Source organism: Bos taurus, chromosome 5 (genome assembly GCF_002263795.3).
Source record: "Bos taurus isolate L1 Dominette 01449 registration number 42190680 breed Hereford chromosome 5, ARS-UCD2.0, whole genome shotgun sequence".
NCBI lineage: Eukaryota > Metazoa > Chordata > Mammalia > Artiodactyla > Bovidae > Bos > Bos taurus.
Window position 1 is genome coordinate 44,386,863 of NC_037332.1, and position 14,376 is coordinate 44,401,238.

General features: G+C 38.9%; 1 protein-coding gene across 1 annotated transcript; it reads right to left on the minus strand.

Moving 5' to 3' along the window:
* Positions 1-5,476: 5,476 nt before the first annotated feature.
* On the minus strand, positions 5,477-13,232 carry LOC781349 (lysozyme (renal amyloidosis)). The gene is given in 4 exon segments (NM_001080339.1): positions 5,477-5,982; positions 7,456-7,531; positions 10,337-10,501; positions 13,075-13,232. Coding segments are annotated over 4 exon segments (444 nt in total). The 5' UTR covers positions 13,211-13,232; the 3' UTR covers positions 5,477-5,915.
* Between the last annotated feature and the right edge of the window lie 1,144 nt (positions 13,233-14,376).

Consider the following 14,376-nt stretch of genomic DNA (forward strand, 5'->3'; position numbering starts at 1 on the left):
TGAAAAGATTTTCTCCTACGGAGGCAGGGGTTGGAAGTGGCCTGCCATGGGGACAAGAGCACAGGCAGCAGCAGTCCTGGGAGGCATGTGCTGGCACCAGTCCTTTGTGGAGATAGCCAGTAGCCCTCCTCAGATATGCAGATGATGCCACTGCCATTACCACTTCTAATGGTAGAAACCAAAGACGAACTAAAGAGCCTCCTGATGAAGGTGAAAGAGGGGAGTGAAAAAGCTGGCTTAAAACTCAACATTCCAAAAACACTAAGATCATGGCATCTGGTCCCATCACTTCATGGCAAAAAGAATAGGAAAAAAGTTGAAGCAGTGAGAGATTTTATTTTCTTGGGCTCCAAAATCACTGTGGATGGTGAGTGCAGCCTTGAAATTAAAAGATGCTTGCTCCTTGGAAAGAAAGCTATGAGCAACCTAGACAACATATTAAAAAACAGAGACATGACTTTGCTGACAAAGTTCTATATAGTCAAAATGATGGTTTTTCTAGTAGTCATGTATGGCTGTGAGAGTTGGACCATAAAGAAGGCTGAACATCAAAGAAGTGATGTTTTCCAACTGTGGTGCTGGAGAATGCTCTTGAGAGTCCCTTGAACAGCAAGGAGATCAAATCAGTCAATCCTAAAGGAAATCAACCTTGAATATCCATTGGAAGGACTGACGCTGCAGTTGAAGCTCCAATACTTTGGCTACTTGATACAAAGAGCTGATTCACTGGGAAAGACCCTGATGCTGGGAAAGATTGAGGGCAGGAAGAGAAGGGGTAAGAGAATGAAATAGTTGGATAGAATCACTAGCTCAATGGACATGTTTGAGTTTGAGCAAACCCCAGGGGCTAGTGGAAGACAGAGGAGCCTGTGATGCTGCAGTCCATGGGGTCACAAAAAGTCAGAGACGACTTAGTTACTGAACAACAACCGTAGCCCCACTATAGAGCTTGTACACTCCAGGACTGAGTTGCTTCAGTTCAGTTCAGTTCAGTTCAGTCACTCAGTCGTGTCTGACTCTTTGTGACCCCACCAGGCTTCCCTGTCCATCACCAACTCCCGGAGCTTACTCAAACTCATGTTCATAGCATTGGTGTTGCCATCCAACCATTTCATCCTCTGTCATCCCCTTCTCTTCCTGCCTTCAATCTTGCCCAGCATCAGGGTCTTTTCCAATGAGTCAGCTCTTCTCAAAGAATTACTTCAGGCCAAACAACTATGGAGAGTAAGAACAGACCCACCCATCAGCAGATGATTGGATTAAAGATTTACTAAGCATGGCCCTGCCCACCAAAAGTGTTAGTCACTCAGCTGTGTCTGACTCTTTGTGACCCCAAGGACTGTAGGCCACCAGGCTCCTCTGACCATGGGATTTTCCAGGCAAGAATAACTGGAGTGGGTAATCATTCCCTTCTCCAGGGATTGAACCCAGATCTCCTGCATCACAGGTAGATTCTTTGCTGTCTGAGCCCACCAAAGCAAGATCCAGTTTTCCCCACAGCCAGTCACTCCCATCAGGAAGCTTGCACAAGCCTCTTACCCTCATCCATCAGAGGGTAGACAGAAGTAAGAATAATAATCTCACATCCCCCAGAACTAAAACCACAATCACAGAAAGCTAAACAAATGATCACATGGATCACAGTCTTGCATGACTCAATAAAGATATGAGCCATGCTTTGCAGGACCACCCAAGAGGGATGGGTCATAGTGGAGAGTTCTGACAAAACATGGTCCATTGGAAAAGGGAATGGCAAACCACTGCATTAGTCTTGCCTCAAGAAACCCATGAACAGTATGAAAAGGCAAAAAGATATGACACAAGATGAGTCCCCCAGGTCGGTAGATGTCTAGTATGCTACTGGAGAAGAGCAGAGAAATAGTTCCAGAAAGAATGAAGTGGCTGGGCCAAAGTAGAAAAAAAATAGTCAGTTGTGGATGTGCCTAGTGGTGAAAGTAAACTCCAATGCTGTAAAGAACAACATTGCATAAGAACCTGGAACGTTAGGTCCATGAATCAAGATAAAGTCAACGTGGTCAAGCAGAGGATGGCAAGAGAAAACATTGACATTTTAGAAATCAGTGAACTAAAATGGACAAGATTGGGTGAATTTAATTCAGATGACCATTATATCTAATACTGGAAAAAAAGAGAGTTCCTTGGACTGCAAGGAGATCAAAGCAGTCATTTTTAAAGGAAATCAATCCTGAATATTCATTGGAAAGACTGATGAAGTTCCAATACTTTGGCTACTTGATATAAAGAATGACTCATTGAGAAGACCATCATGCTGGAAAGCAAAAGGAGAAGGGGAAGGCAGTGGATGAGATGGTTAGATGGCATCACCGACTCAATGTACATGAATTTGAGCAAATTCCAGGAGTTAGTAAAGGACAGTGGAGCCTGGTGTGCTGCAGTCCATGGGGTCCCAAAGAGTCGGATATGACTTAGTGACTGAACAACAGCAACAACAAAATTTTAAATGATTTTTAAAAAAAGGTTCGTATAGTCAAAGCTATGGTTTTTCCAGTAGTCATGCATGGCTGTGAGAATTGGACAATAAAGAAGGCTGAGCATCAAAGAATTCATGTTTTCAAACTGTGGTGCTAGAGAATCCTCTTGAAAATCCCTTGGACAGCAAGGAGATCAAACCAGTCAATCCTAAAGGATATTAACCCTGAATATTCCTTGGAAGAAATGATGCTGAACTGAAGCTCCAATAGTTTGAAAACCTGATATGAAGAACCATTGGAAAAGATCCTGATGCTGGGAAAAGCCATATGCAAAGCCACCGGAAAATATCTTCATGCTGGGAAAGATTGAGGGCAGGAGGAGAAGGGGGAGACAGAAGATAAGATGTTGAATGGCATCACTGACTCAATGGAAATGAGATTAAGCAAACTCCAGGAGCTAGTGGAGGACAGAGAAGCCTGATGTGCTGCAGTCCATGGGGTTGCAAAGAGTCAGACACAACTGATCGACTGAACAACAACAAGCTATTTAAAGTAGCTATAATCAAATTTTATGGAAAAAGTGGGCTAAGAGCAAATAGCAGGAGAAGAGTGCAAGTATTGAAAATCAAAAGAAAAAGCACTTAGGATGGCTTGACACTGAAATGAAAAGTCAGACTTAATAAAAAGCAAAATCCAACTGTATTTCATTAAAAAAACCTCACTTTTGGGGCCTTTCCTGGAGGTCCATTGGTTAAGATTCCACTGCAAAGATGTATAACCTAACCTATTCCAGAGAATATACATAAAAAAAAAAAAAAAAAACTTAGGCTATTTTATACCACAGCTGCTTGAGATCTTCAAAAGGGTTAAAGTCATAAATGTCAGAGAAAATGAGAGGTGATCTAAATTTAGAAACTGGGAAACATAACAACTAAATGTAACACAATTCTGAATTAGACTTTGTAATTAAGAAGGACTTATAGGACAATTGATGCAATGCATAGAATCTGATGATTAGGTGATCCTAATTTGTCAGTGTTTAGCTCCTGATTTGGATGATGTTTTGAGGTTCTGTAGGAATTACACTGGAGAAGGCAATGGCGACTCACTCCAGTACTCTTGCCTGGAAAATCCCATGGATGGAGGAGCCTGGTAGGCTGCAGTACATGGGGTCACGAAGAGTCGGACATGACTGAGCGACTTCACTTTCACGTTTCACTTTCATGCATTGGAGGAGGAAATGGCAACCCACTCCAGTGTTCTTGCCTGGAGAATCCCAGGGACAGTGGAGCCTGGTGGGCTGCCGTCTATGGGGTGGCATAGAGTCAGACACGACTGAAGCGACTTAGCAACAGCAGCAGCAGGAATTACACACTGATGGATTCCAGAGCAACTGGGCACTGTATCAGCCTTGTGTTCTCAAACTGTTCAAAAACTTAAAAGGCTGTCCTGTGCTTGCAAATTTGGGGAAAGGTTGAGATATTTCAATCTCCTGAAAAAGCGGGAAACACTCTATTCTTTTGAAAGTTACACTTCCACCAGAAGAAACAAATAAATGAATAAGTAAAACAGGTCTATCCAATACTTTTATAGGCTTGAGTCCTGGGGCACTGCCACAGTTAAAAATCAAACAGCAGAAATCAGCCAGCCATGAAGAGTTGAGAAGGAGCCATCATTGAGTCAGGATGTTAAGGAGGAGAAGCTGAGGAAGAAAAAACTTTTCTAGAAGTAGGAAGTGGTTCACTCTGTCAAATGCTGCTGAGAGATCAAGTAAGATGAACAGAAAACAGCTGATCACTAGAATTGGCCCCAAGACATCATGAATGTAGTCAGGTTGAAGCAGATTTCTCCTAAGTGAGGTAGCAGTCATGTTAAGAAGAGTTGAAAGGCTAAAGGAGGTGAGGACATGAAGTAGATGAAAATAGATATCTCATCCCAGAAGTGTTGCTGTTAAAAGGAGCAGAGAATAATATTTTACTTCGAGGATTATGTAGAGTACACCAAGAGCTCTGGAATGTTACCAGGGCAGTTAATACAGTGATGGGGATGATCCAGTGAAGAGGAAAAACTCAGAATGCAGGAAAAACTTAGCCTAAATTGGGGTAGTGAGAGGGCTGTGATGAAGACTACCTGTTGAGACACTGCAATTGGCAAAAGCATAGGCTCTTTATCCTAGTGATAAAGGGGAAAGAAGGGAGGATGGACCCAAAGACATGAGCTCGGTTATGGTGGCGAGGAGGGGAGAATTTTTATGAGGTTGCTTCTGTTCTGACTTCATCTACTGAGATCTGAGAGCATGGAAGATCAGTGGTTGGCATGTGTGCCTGGACTTTGAAATGAGAGGAGAAGTAAATAATGACAGACATTTTGAAGAGTGGGGACGCCAATGCAGAGAAGTGACTAATATGACCAGGTAGTCTTGAGGGCCCATTTGAGATTTGTGGTTATGAATTTAAACTGAGGGGAATTCCCTGGTAGTCTGGTGGTTAGGACTCCCTGCTTTCACTGTTGAGGGCAAAGGTTCAGTCCCTAGATGGAGAACTAAGATCCCACAAGCTGTGCAGCTTAGCCAAAAAAATTTAAAAAGTTAAGTAAGATCTTTCACCATGCTTATGGTTTTTTCTCCAGCATATCTGTCTGGGTATAGATGAGGATGTTGGAAATGCTAAATGTCATTTTTTTCAAAAGGAAAGGAAAGTGAAGTTGCTCAGTTGTGTCCAACTCTTTGTGACCCCATGGACTGTAATCTACTAGGCTCCTCTGTCCATGGGATTTTCCAGGCAAGAGTACTGGAGTGGGTTGCCATTTCCTTCTTCAGGGGATCTTCTCAACCCAGGGATCGAACCCGGGTCTCACGCATTGCAGGCAGACACTTTACCCTCTAAGCCACCAGGGAAGCCCTTTTTTTGTTGTTCAAAATATGTACATAGATATTTCTTCAGAGACACTAAATGGCTCTAAACAAACAAAGACAAGGTTTGAATTGCAAAGTTTTTAATGAAAATGTATTTTTATAGCATGCGTCATTTCATATCTGTGGTTAACCAGCAATTATTTCAATAGTTGCAGACTCATCTGTCTCTGAATTTGTCATAATGCTAATGAAATTAAGAAAAAGCAACAGTTCATCTAATCCCTCTTTATATTCCTTCATGATCAGCAAGGTGCATAAATGTTCTTGCTTTAATTAAGAACTGAATATACTGGAGATATATTAGATAATTAAGAATTTAGACAAATATTCACCAGCATTAGTTTTACTAGCAAACTGAAAAATATTATAGGCCTAGTGTCAAATAATTAACACATTAGATAAACATTAAGCTTCTTAGAAGACCATATGCTCCTGCTTCTGTAAAACCATTGTTTGCTTGAAGGAATGGTGGTATAAGCTTTCATTCAACTATTACTTCCTTAACGTGAAAAAGAGACAAAATGAGCTGAAGAATGATAACTCCACAGTTACAGCGTGCAACCCTCAACATAACTGCTGACGTCATGGTCTCGACAGTGACTTTTCCATGCCACCCTGTGGAGAAAGATGAAACAAATTGTAATTAGGCTAAAACATAGCTTCCTTGTAATGTACATACTTCAAATCCTTTGGGAGAACAAAATAGTTCATCAGTACATGAAATACAAGCTATAGAAAAATCCAAGTATTGTAATTTGTTAACTGGAGATATGTATACCAAGGACTTCACATCTCTACCAGCCTTCACTAGAGCACAGAATGCTGAACACAAATGGTGAGTCCTGTGTTGTTCACAACACAACTGCAGAGTGCATTCCACGTTTACTTAATTCCAAAAATTATTTCAAGATATGACAAGAAATTGGTATTATTTGTAGAATCTTAAAAACTCTAGAATCCCCTAAAATAAATTGAGGAGTAAAAGAATTAGATTCTGAATCAGTTAAAGTAGATTGTTTCTATGTACCACATTGTTTAGCATAAATCTAAAGCTGTGATTTTCAGTTGTCAGTAGCATACTTATGTCTTTGAGAATATTCTCTGCCTTCTCTCAGAAGAGTAGGGTAAAACAGCTCTACCTGAGACTTCCCTGGTGGTCCAGCATTAAGGACCACTGGACCTTCCAATGCTGAGGGAGTGGTTTTGATTCCTGATGGTGGGGTGGGAGGCTAGAATCCCACATGCCCTGGAGTGCTGCCAAAAAAACCCCAATTCTTCCTGAGTCCCACCTTTTTTTAGCAGCACCTAATGGCATGTGGTTCCCTGTCCAACATCCTCTGCATTAGAAGCACGAATTCTTATCAGAGGACCACCAGGGAAGTCCCCAGTTCTCCTTTTTAATGCTTAACACAAACCATGCTCTGTAACAGGAACTTACATAGTGTTGTAGGTCAATTATATTTAAAACAAACAAACAAATATAGGAAGAACTCACAGTAAAAGAGGTCAGATTAGGAGAAGGGGACGACAGAGGATGAAATGGTTGGATGGCATCACGGACTAGATGGACATGAGTTTGAGCAAACTCCCGGAGTTGGTGAGGGATAGGGAAGCCTGGCGTGCTGCAATCCACGGGGTTGCAAAGAGTCTGAAATGACCGAGCAACTGAACTGAACTTATGGTTACCAGTGGAGGTTGTAGTGGGTGAAGTGAGGGGTGGGAAAGTGAATGAAGGCACTTAAAGGTACTGCAACGTTCTAGGTATAAGATAAATACTACGAACGGAATGTACAGCGTGATAAATGCAATTATCATGGCTATTGTTATATGTGAAAATTGCTAACAGAGTAAAGCCTAAGACTTTTCATCACACATAAATTTTTTTCTCCTAATTCTTTAATTTGTATCCGTATGATATAATGGATGTTCACCAGTTATTGTGGTAATAATTTCATGATATATGTAAGTCAAATCATTCTGCTATTTGTCTTAAAGTTCTACAGTGCTGTGTGTCAATTACATCTCAATAGAACTGGAAGGAGAAAACACACACACACCCACACACACACACAAACAAGAACAACATACCATGCTGTAATGCCTTGCTCACTGACAATCTGCTTGGCACACGCTACAGCTTTCGCGATGTCATTTTCCATTAATTCTGAAAAGGAGATGGTGGAAAATGAAAACAACATTCATAGAAATTTCTTTTTAAGTTTAGGTTCGGCCAGCTTTATTCTCTTAGGCTGAGGAAAGAACAATTAAAAGTATGTTTTAAGAGTCCATGTGTCAAGGTCTCTCTAGTCAATGCTACAGTTTTTCCAGCAGTCATGTATGGATGTGAGAGTTGCACTATAAAGAAAGCTGAGTGCCGAAGAATTGATGCTTTTGAACTGTGGTGTTGTAAAAGACTCTTGAGAGTCCCTTGGACTGCAAGGAGATCCAACCAGTCCATTCTAAAGGAGATCAGTTCTGAATATTCATTGAAAGGACTGATGTTGAAGCTGAAACTCCAATACTTTGGCCACCTAGGGAAGAGCTGACTCATTTGAAAAGACCCAGATGCTGGGAAAGATTGAGGGTAGGAGAAGGGTACAACAGAGGATGAGATGGTTGGATGGCATTACCAACTCAATGGACATGAGTCTGGGTAAACTCTGGGAGTTGGTGATGGACAGGGAGGCCTGGCGTGCTGTGGTTCATGGGGTCACAAAGAGTTGGACACGACTGAGTGACTGAACTGAACTGATCTTCTTTGGCAAGAGGTCTACTGAAACTTCTTCTTATTTTCTAATTGAATTTATTCTTACTGTTGAACCTTTAGAAGTTCTCTATATATTCTGAATACAAGTACTTTGTCAATTATGATTTGAAAGTATTTTTTCCAGTCTGCAGCTTGCCTTTTTTATTCTCTGGCTAGAATTACTTGCATAGCATTAGATTAAGAATTTGGTAGCATCCAGTTTATTATTTTTAAAAAAGTTCAAAGGACCATACTTTGAAGTTATATAGAAGAACTCTCTGCTTAGTTCAAATCACATATTTTTTATCTTTTCTTTTTCGAGAAGTTTCATAGTTTAACAGTTTATCCACATGTGCATGATCCATTTTGAGTTAATTTTATATAAGATGAGGAATAGGCTGAAGTTCTATTTTACTCAAATAGATGTCTAATTTTTCCAACACTATTGTTAAAAAGCCGTTTTTCCCTGAATTACTTTTGTACCTTTGTCAATAATAAATAGACTATATTAATGTGAAAAAAAAAAAAAGTCCATGTGTCTGTGAACACCATGGGAAAATTCTTTTCCATCATATTTGACATGAAAAGAAGCATTCTGTTTTTCATTTGCCAAAGTCAATGGAAGCTCCAGGAATTATTAACTAATGTGATAGAATGTTCTCTTTTACCAGGGATTATAAAATCAAAATAAAACAAGCAGACATGCAGAAACCAGTCTAGCAGTTTTTTGCTTACCAACTTTGTTACTGAAAGTTTATCCTAAAGAAGTAATAAGAGATGTACCCAAGATGTGTGTACCAGATGTTCCATAGCAATTAATAAAAGGGGAAAATACAGCTTGAGTGCTTAACAGTGTGATTTGGATTGATAAATTATAGAACATTTTATTAGTGGAATTTATTCATCTTGAAATATAATAAAGATTGGTATTTGTTGATAAAAATAATTTTGTACAATAAAGAGCATATTGTAAAGTAGTAAGTTTAGTACAATTTCTGTTTTGTTGAAACACATTGCTTACATGTTCATATCTGAGTACAGATATATGTAATTTAGCTTTACATTCATGTCCATGAGTGATGTATATTCTGAAAGAAACTGTGGGCACCAAAAGTTGCTGGTGGTCATACATCTCAGAGTAGTAAGAATATTTACACAATGACCACATATTATTGCATAATACAAAATATTTTTAAAGAAAATTAACTGGATACAAAAGAATATTCTTAGACTAATCTTCTCATTAAGAATTTTAATATTTAAAATTTTAACAATATAAATTTTGTAATTGTTCTCCAATATTTTATGCACTAAAAATTCCATATCTCTATTTTAAAAGGAACTCAATAGAATATTTTTTCACTGCAATTAAACAGATCTGTAAATTAACTTGTCCAAATGACAATATCTATATAGGAACTGTATCTTATGGAGATGCAAGCTAAAGAAATTAGAAATGAAGTATCATAATGTTTCTAATTTTCTTTAAATCGCTAAGCAAGAAAAAAAAACCCATATATATAATTTGTTGGGAAGATCCCCTGGAGAAGGGAAAGGTCACCCTCTCCAGTATTCTGGCCTGGAGAATTCCATGGACTGTAGAGTCCATGGGATCATTAAGAGTTGGACATGACTGAGCAACTTTCACTTTCGCATATAATTTATATACATAAAAGAAGTAAATATTAAAAAATATTAAGAACTGTTAAAGTACATAATGAACATATTGATGTCTATTAATGTTTCTAATTTACTATTTTTTAAAACATTTCATCATTAAAAGTAAAAATAATTTTTTAAAATGATCACATGTATTCCTCCTCTTTGTTTAACTAATAATTCTTTGTTTTCCAATAAAGGAGAATAGATTAAAAAAAAAAAAAGACCTCACAACCAAATTATCCCTAAATCTCCCCAAACAAGATAAGAAAGAGAAATGGTATTGTTTTCTACAGAGCATCAACAAGTCTAGTTATAATAAAGTCATAGGTCATTACAGAAACTCTTGATGTTAGCAAACAAGTAACCTTTTATCATACCAGCTCTTTAATTTCTTACTTAAGAAATTAGGAGAAGGATAATATAGAGCTTCTAGAAATTAATATGGAGCTTTCCTAGGTCCCTGATGAACTCCTCAAGACATTTTCATTTGTACTGAATCTCTGTTCTTATAGGTATAACCAGATGGGGGCTGAGCCATCACTCAACATCATCTTGTCTTACCGCTGCAGGATACATGACAGCCGTCAACTGCGTTGGGGGTTTTGCCATCATTACACCACCATTTGCTGTTGATCTGAAATATCCCATAATCAGTGCTTTCACTGCCAGGATTGTAGTTTGTAGCTTTTGTGTTATAACTGCTTTCCCATTTGGTCAAACACAGCCCTGAAAAAAATGTATTTTTAGTTGAAAAACAACAACAGGACATGATTTATACTTTATAGACAAATCAGTTCTTTTAAATAATAATATTTTACTAATGACTTTCATAAGTATTAATATAAAGAAATATTTTCCTTGCAAAATATTTTAACACTTTCATGTTAAAGCGTCCTTAAGAGAAAGGAGATCAGTCCTGGGTGTTCTTTGGAAGGAATGATGCTAAAGCTGAAACTCCAGTACTTTGGCCACCTCATGCAAAGAGTTGACTCATTGGAAAAGACTCTGATGCTGGGAGGGATTGGGGGCAGGAGGAGAAGGGGATGACAGAGGATGAGATGGCTGGATGGCATCACCGAATCAATGGACGTGAGTCTAGGTGAACTCCAGGAGTTGGACAGGGAGGCCTGGTGTGCTGTGATTCATGGGGTCGCAAAGAGTCGGACACGACTGAGCAACTGAACTGAACTGAACTGAACTGAAAGGTGGATTTGGGTATCAAATTAGAATCTGAACAACAGGAATCATAAACTAGGAAAGACTATATCATGCATCTATCCATCTAGTCATTTCTCATTCTTTCAAAAATAGTTATACAGGGGAAATGTCTGAGTTCAATTTCAAAAATACAGTGGTGACCTTGACAAATATGGACTAAAATACAGAGTAATTTTTACTTAATGCACATCTTGAATTCTGAGGAAGAAAATGCAAATTAATCAACTTGAGTGAAAATAATAAAATGTCATTTCTTGTTGCATTTCAGGAATCCATATATGGATATTGACTGAAAGGAAATAGGTTCCTACTGTCCTTGTTCTTGTTTTATGAATTCAATGTAATTTTTTGAAAAAGCATTGTTGTTAAACGCCCAACATCTTGGTAGGAGTATAAAAATGAGAAAAATAACGCCTTACTCAGGCTTGCAGAACCAAAGTTCCAAACTGGAAATGGCTAGAGTCAGACACCAAGGGCTTGAAAGAGATATCCCAGGTGTTGAAACATTTTATAATCAGCCTACAAGTGCCAGCTGGCAAATTTAGTGGCCCTAGAGGAGTATAGGGGGACCTGGCATGTTTATTTTGTTTTTGTTTTTGTTTTATTTTTATTTTTTTTTAATTTTATTTTATTTTTAAACTTTACAATATTGTATTGGTTTTGCCAAATATCGAAATGAATCCGCCACAGGTATACCTGTGCTCCCCATCCTGAACCCTCCTCCCTCCTCCCTCCCCATACCATCCCTCTGGGCCGTCCCAGTGCACCAGCCCCAAGCATCCAGTATCGTGCATCGAACCTGGACTGGCGACTTGTTTCATACATGATATTATACATGTTTCAATGCCATTCTCCCAAATCTCCCCACCCTCTCCCTCTCCCACAGAGTCCATAACACTGTTCTATACATCAGTGTCTCTTTTGCTGTCTTATATACAGGGTTATTGTTACCATCTTTCTAAATCCCATATATATGTGTTAGTATACTGGATTGGTATTTTTCTTTCTGGCTTACTTCACTCTGTATAATAGGCTCCAGTTTCATCTACCTCATTAGAACTGATTCAAATGTATTCTTTTTAATGGCTGAGTAATACTCCATTGTGTATATGTACCACAGCTTTCTTATCCATTCATCTGCTGAGGGACATCTAGGTTGCTTCCATGTCCTGGCTATTATAAACAGTGCTGCGATGAACACTGGGGTACACGTGTCTCTTTCCCTTCTGGTTTCCTCAGTGTGTATGCCCAGCAGTGGGATTGCTGGATCATAAGGCAGTTCTATTTCCAGTTTTTTAAGGAATCTCCACACTGTTCTCCATAGTGGCTGTACTAGTTTGCATTCCCACCAACAGTGTAAGAGGGTTCCCTTTTCTCCACACCCTCTCCAGCATTTATTGCTTGTAGACTTTTGGATGGCAGCCATTCTGACTGGCATGAAATGGTACCTCATAGTGGTTTTGATTTGCATTTCTCTGATAATGAGTGATGTTGAGCATCTTTTCGTGTGTTTGTTAGCCATCTGTATGTCTTCTTTGGAGAAATGTCTATTTAGTTCTTTGGCCCATTTTTTGATTGGGTCATTTATTTTTCTGGAGTTGAGCTGTAGGAGTTGCTTGTATATTTTTCAGATTAGTTGTTTTTCAGTTGCTTCATTTGCTATTATTTTCTCCCATTCTGAAGGCTGTCTTTTCACCTTGCTTAATAGTTTCTTTTGTTGTGCAGAAGCTTTTAAGTTTAATTATGTCCCATTTGTTTATTTTTGCTTTTATTTCCAATGGGTCATAGAGGATCCTGCTGTGATGTATGTCAGAGAGTGTTCTGCCTATGTTCTCCTCTAGGAGTTTTATAGTTTCTAGTCTTACATTTAGAATGATATAGAATTTGACTCTCCCATTCTTCAATCCTTCACCTGGTACATCTGATTCTAAAGGAGCAAGTTGATGTTTTTAACCATGGTAAGTGTACAAATCCTCCAACAAAGAAAAAGCCCATTCACTCAAAGTCCCTTGCTTATTATTCATCCTCTGTTAGATCCACACCTGGTTAACTGTTTGGAAGGAGAAAGAAGAGTTACTTACAGTTTGCCAGACTGACTCCCTTATAGCCATCCAGTCCAAGTTTCTTCAGAGTTCTGGCAAGCTCACATCTCTCAAAGACCTTGCCCTGGACAGCAACAGAAAGGAAGAGAAACCCCAGAATAATGAGAGCCTTCATGTTGACTGAGAAGTCAAATGTCCAGACTGACCAGGGTGAGCTGGACTTGCTATTTAACATCTTTTCACTCCCCTCTTATCTCACTGGTTTGGTGGCTCCACCCTCTGAGTCATGTGGAAAACAGAAAGAGCTTTTTGGTCCACACACTTGTAAAGTTTTTCTTCTTATCTTTGAAGAGATATATTCTGATATCGTAAGAATTAACCTGCAGAAAATAATGAAATGACATTGCTTAAAGACATTTCTCAGGAAGAACTGGAGTTAGCATTATTGCCAAAAGAGGAACTTCCTCTTATTTTATTATGAAGTTGAACAAGTATAAAGAAAAAAACCTGAATGAACATTTTACTCAACTGGTAATGAGCTCCCATTTGGATTAACATTCATTTACATTAAGGTGTTTTGCATATTGTCTTTATCTTTTTCACTTAAAATTATTTTATATACACTTTTCACAAAGAACATGACACACTCCTGTTGTTCTGATTGGTAAATAGCCCAGCACCATGTTGATCACAGATTCCTATACTCACTCTTTTGGTGTCTATTGTAAATTCTTAATTTATAAATCAATGTTTTACTATGATCAGTAAGCCTCATGTGAACAACATTCCTAACTTCTTTCTAACAAAGCCTTACTTCACATTTCCACATTAGAACATAAAAGGTCATTGTAAAGCAAGGGAACTTTGTAGTAAAACCTATAACAAGCTGCAATCAAGATTGCCGGGAGAAATATCAATAACCTCAGATATGCAGATGACACCACCCTTATGGCAGAAAGACACTTACTCCTTGGAAGAAAAGTTATGACCAACCTAGATAGCATATTCAAAAGCAGAGACATTACTTTGCCAACAAAGGTCCGTCTAGTCAAGGATATGGTTTTTCCTGTGGTCATGTATGGATGTGAGAGTTGGACTGTGAAGAAGGCTGAGCACTGAAGAATTGATGCTTTTGAACTGTGGTGTTGGAGAAGACTCTTGAGAGTCCCTTGGACTGCAAGGAGATCCAACCAGTCCATTCTAAAGGAGATCAGCCCTGGGATTTCTTTGGAAGGAATGATGCTAAAGCTGAAACTCCAGTACTTTGGCCACCTCATGCGAAGAGCTGACTCATTTGAAAAGACCCTGATGTTGGGAAAGATTGAGGGCAGGAGGAGAAGG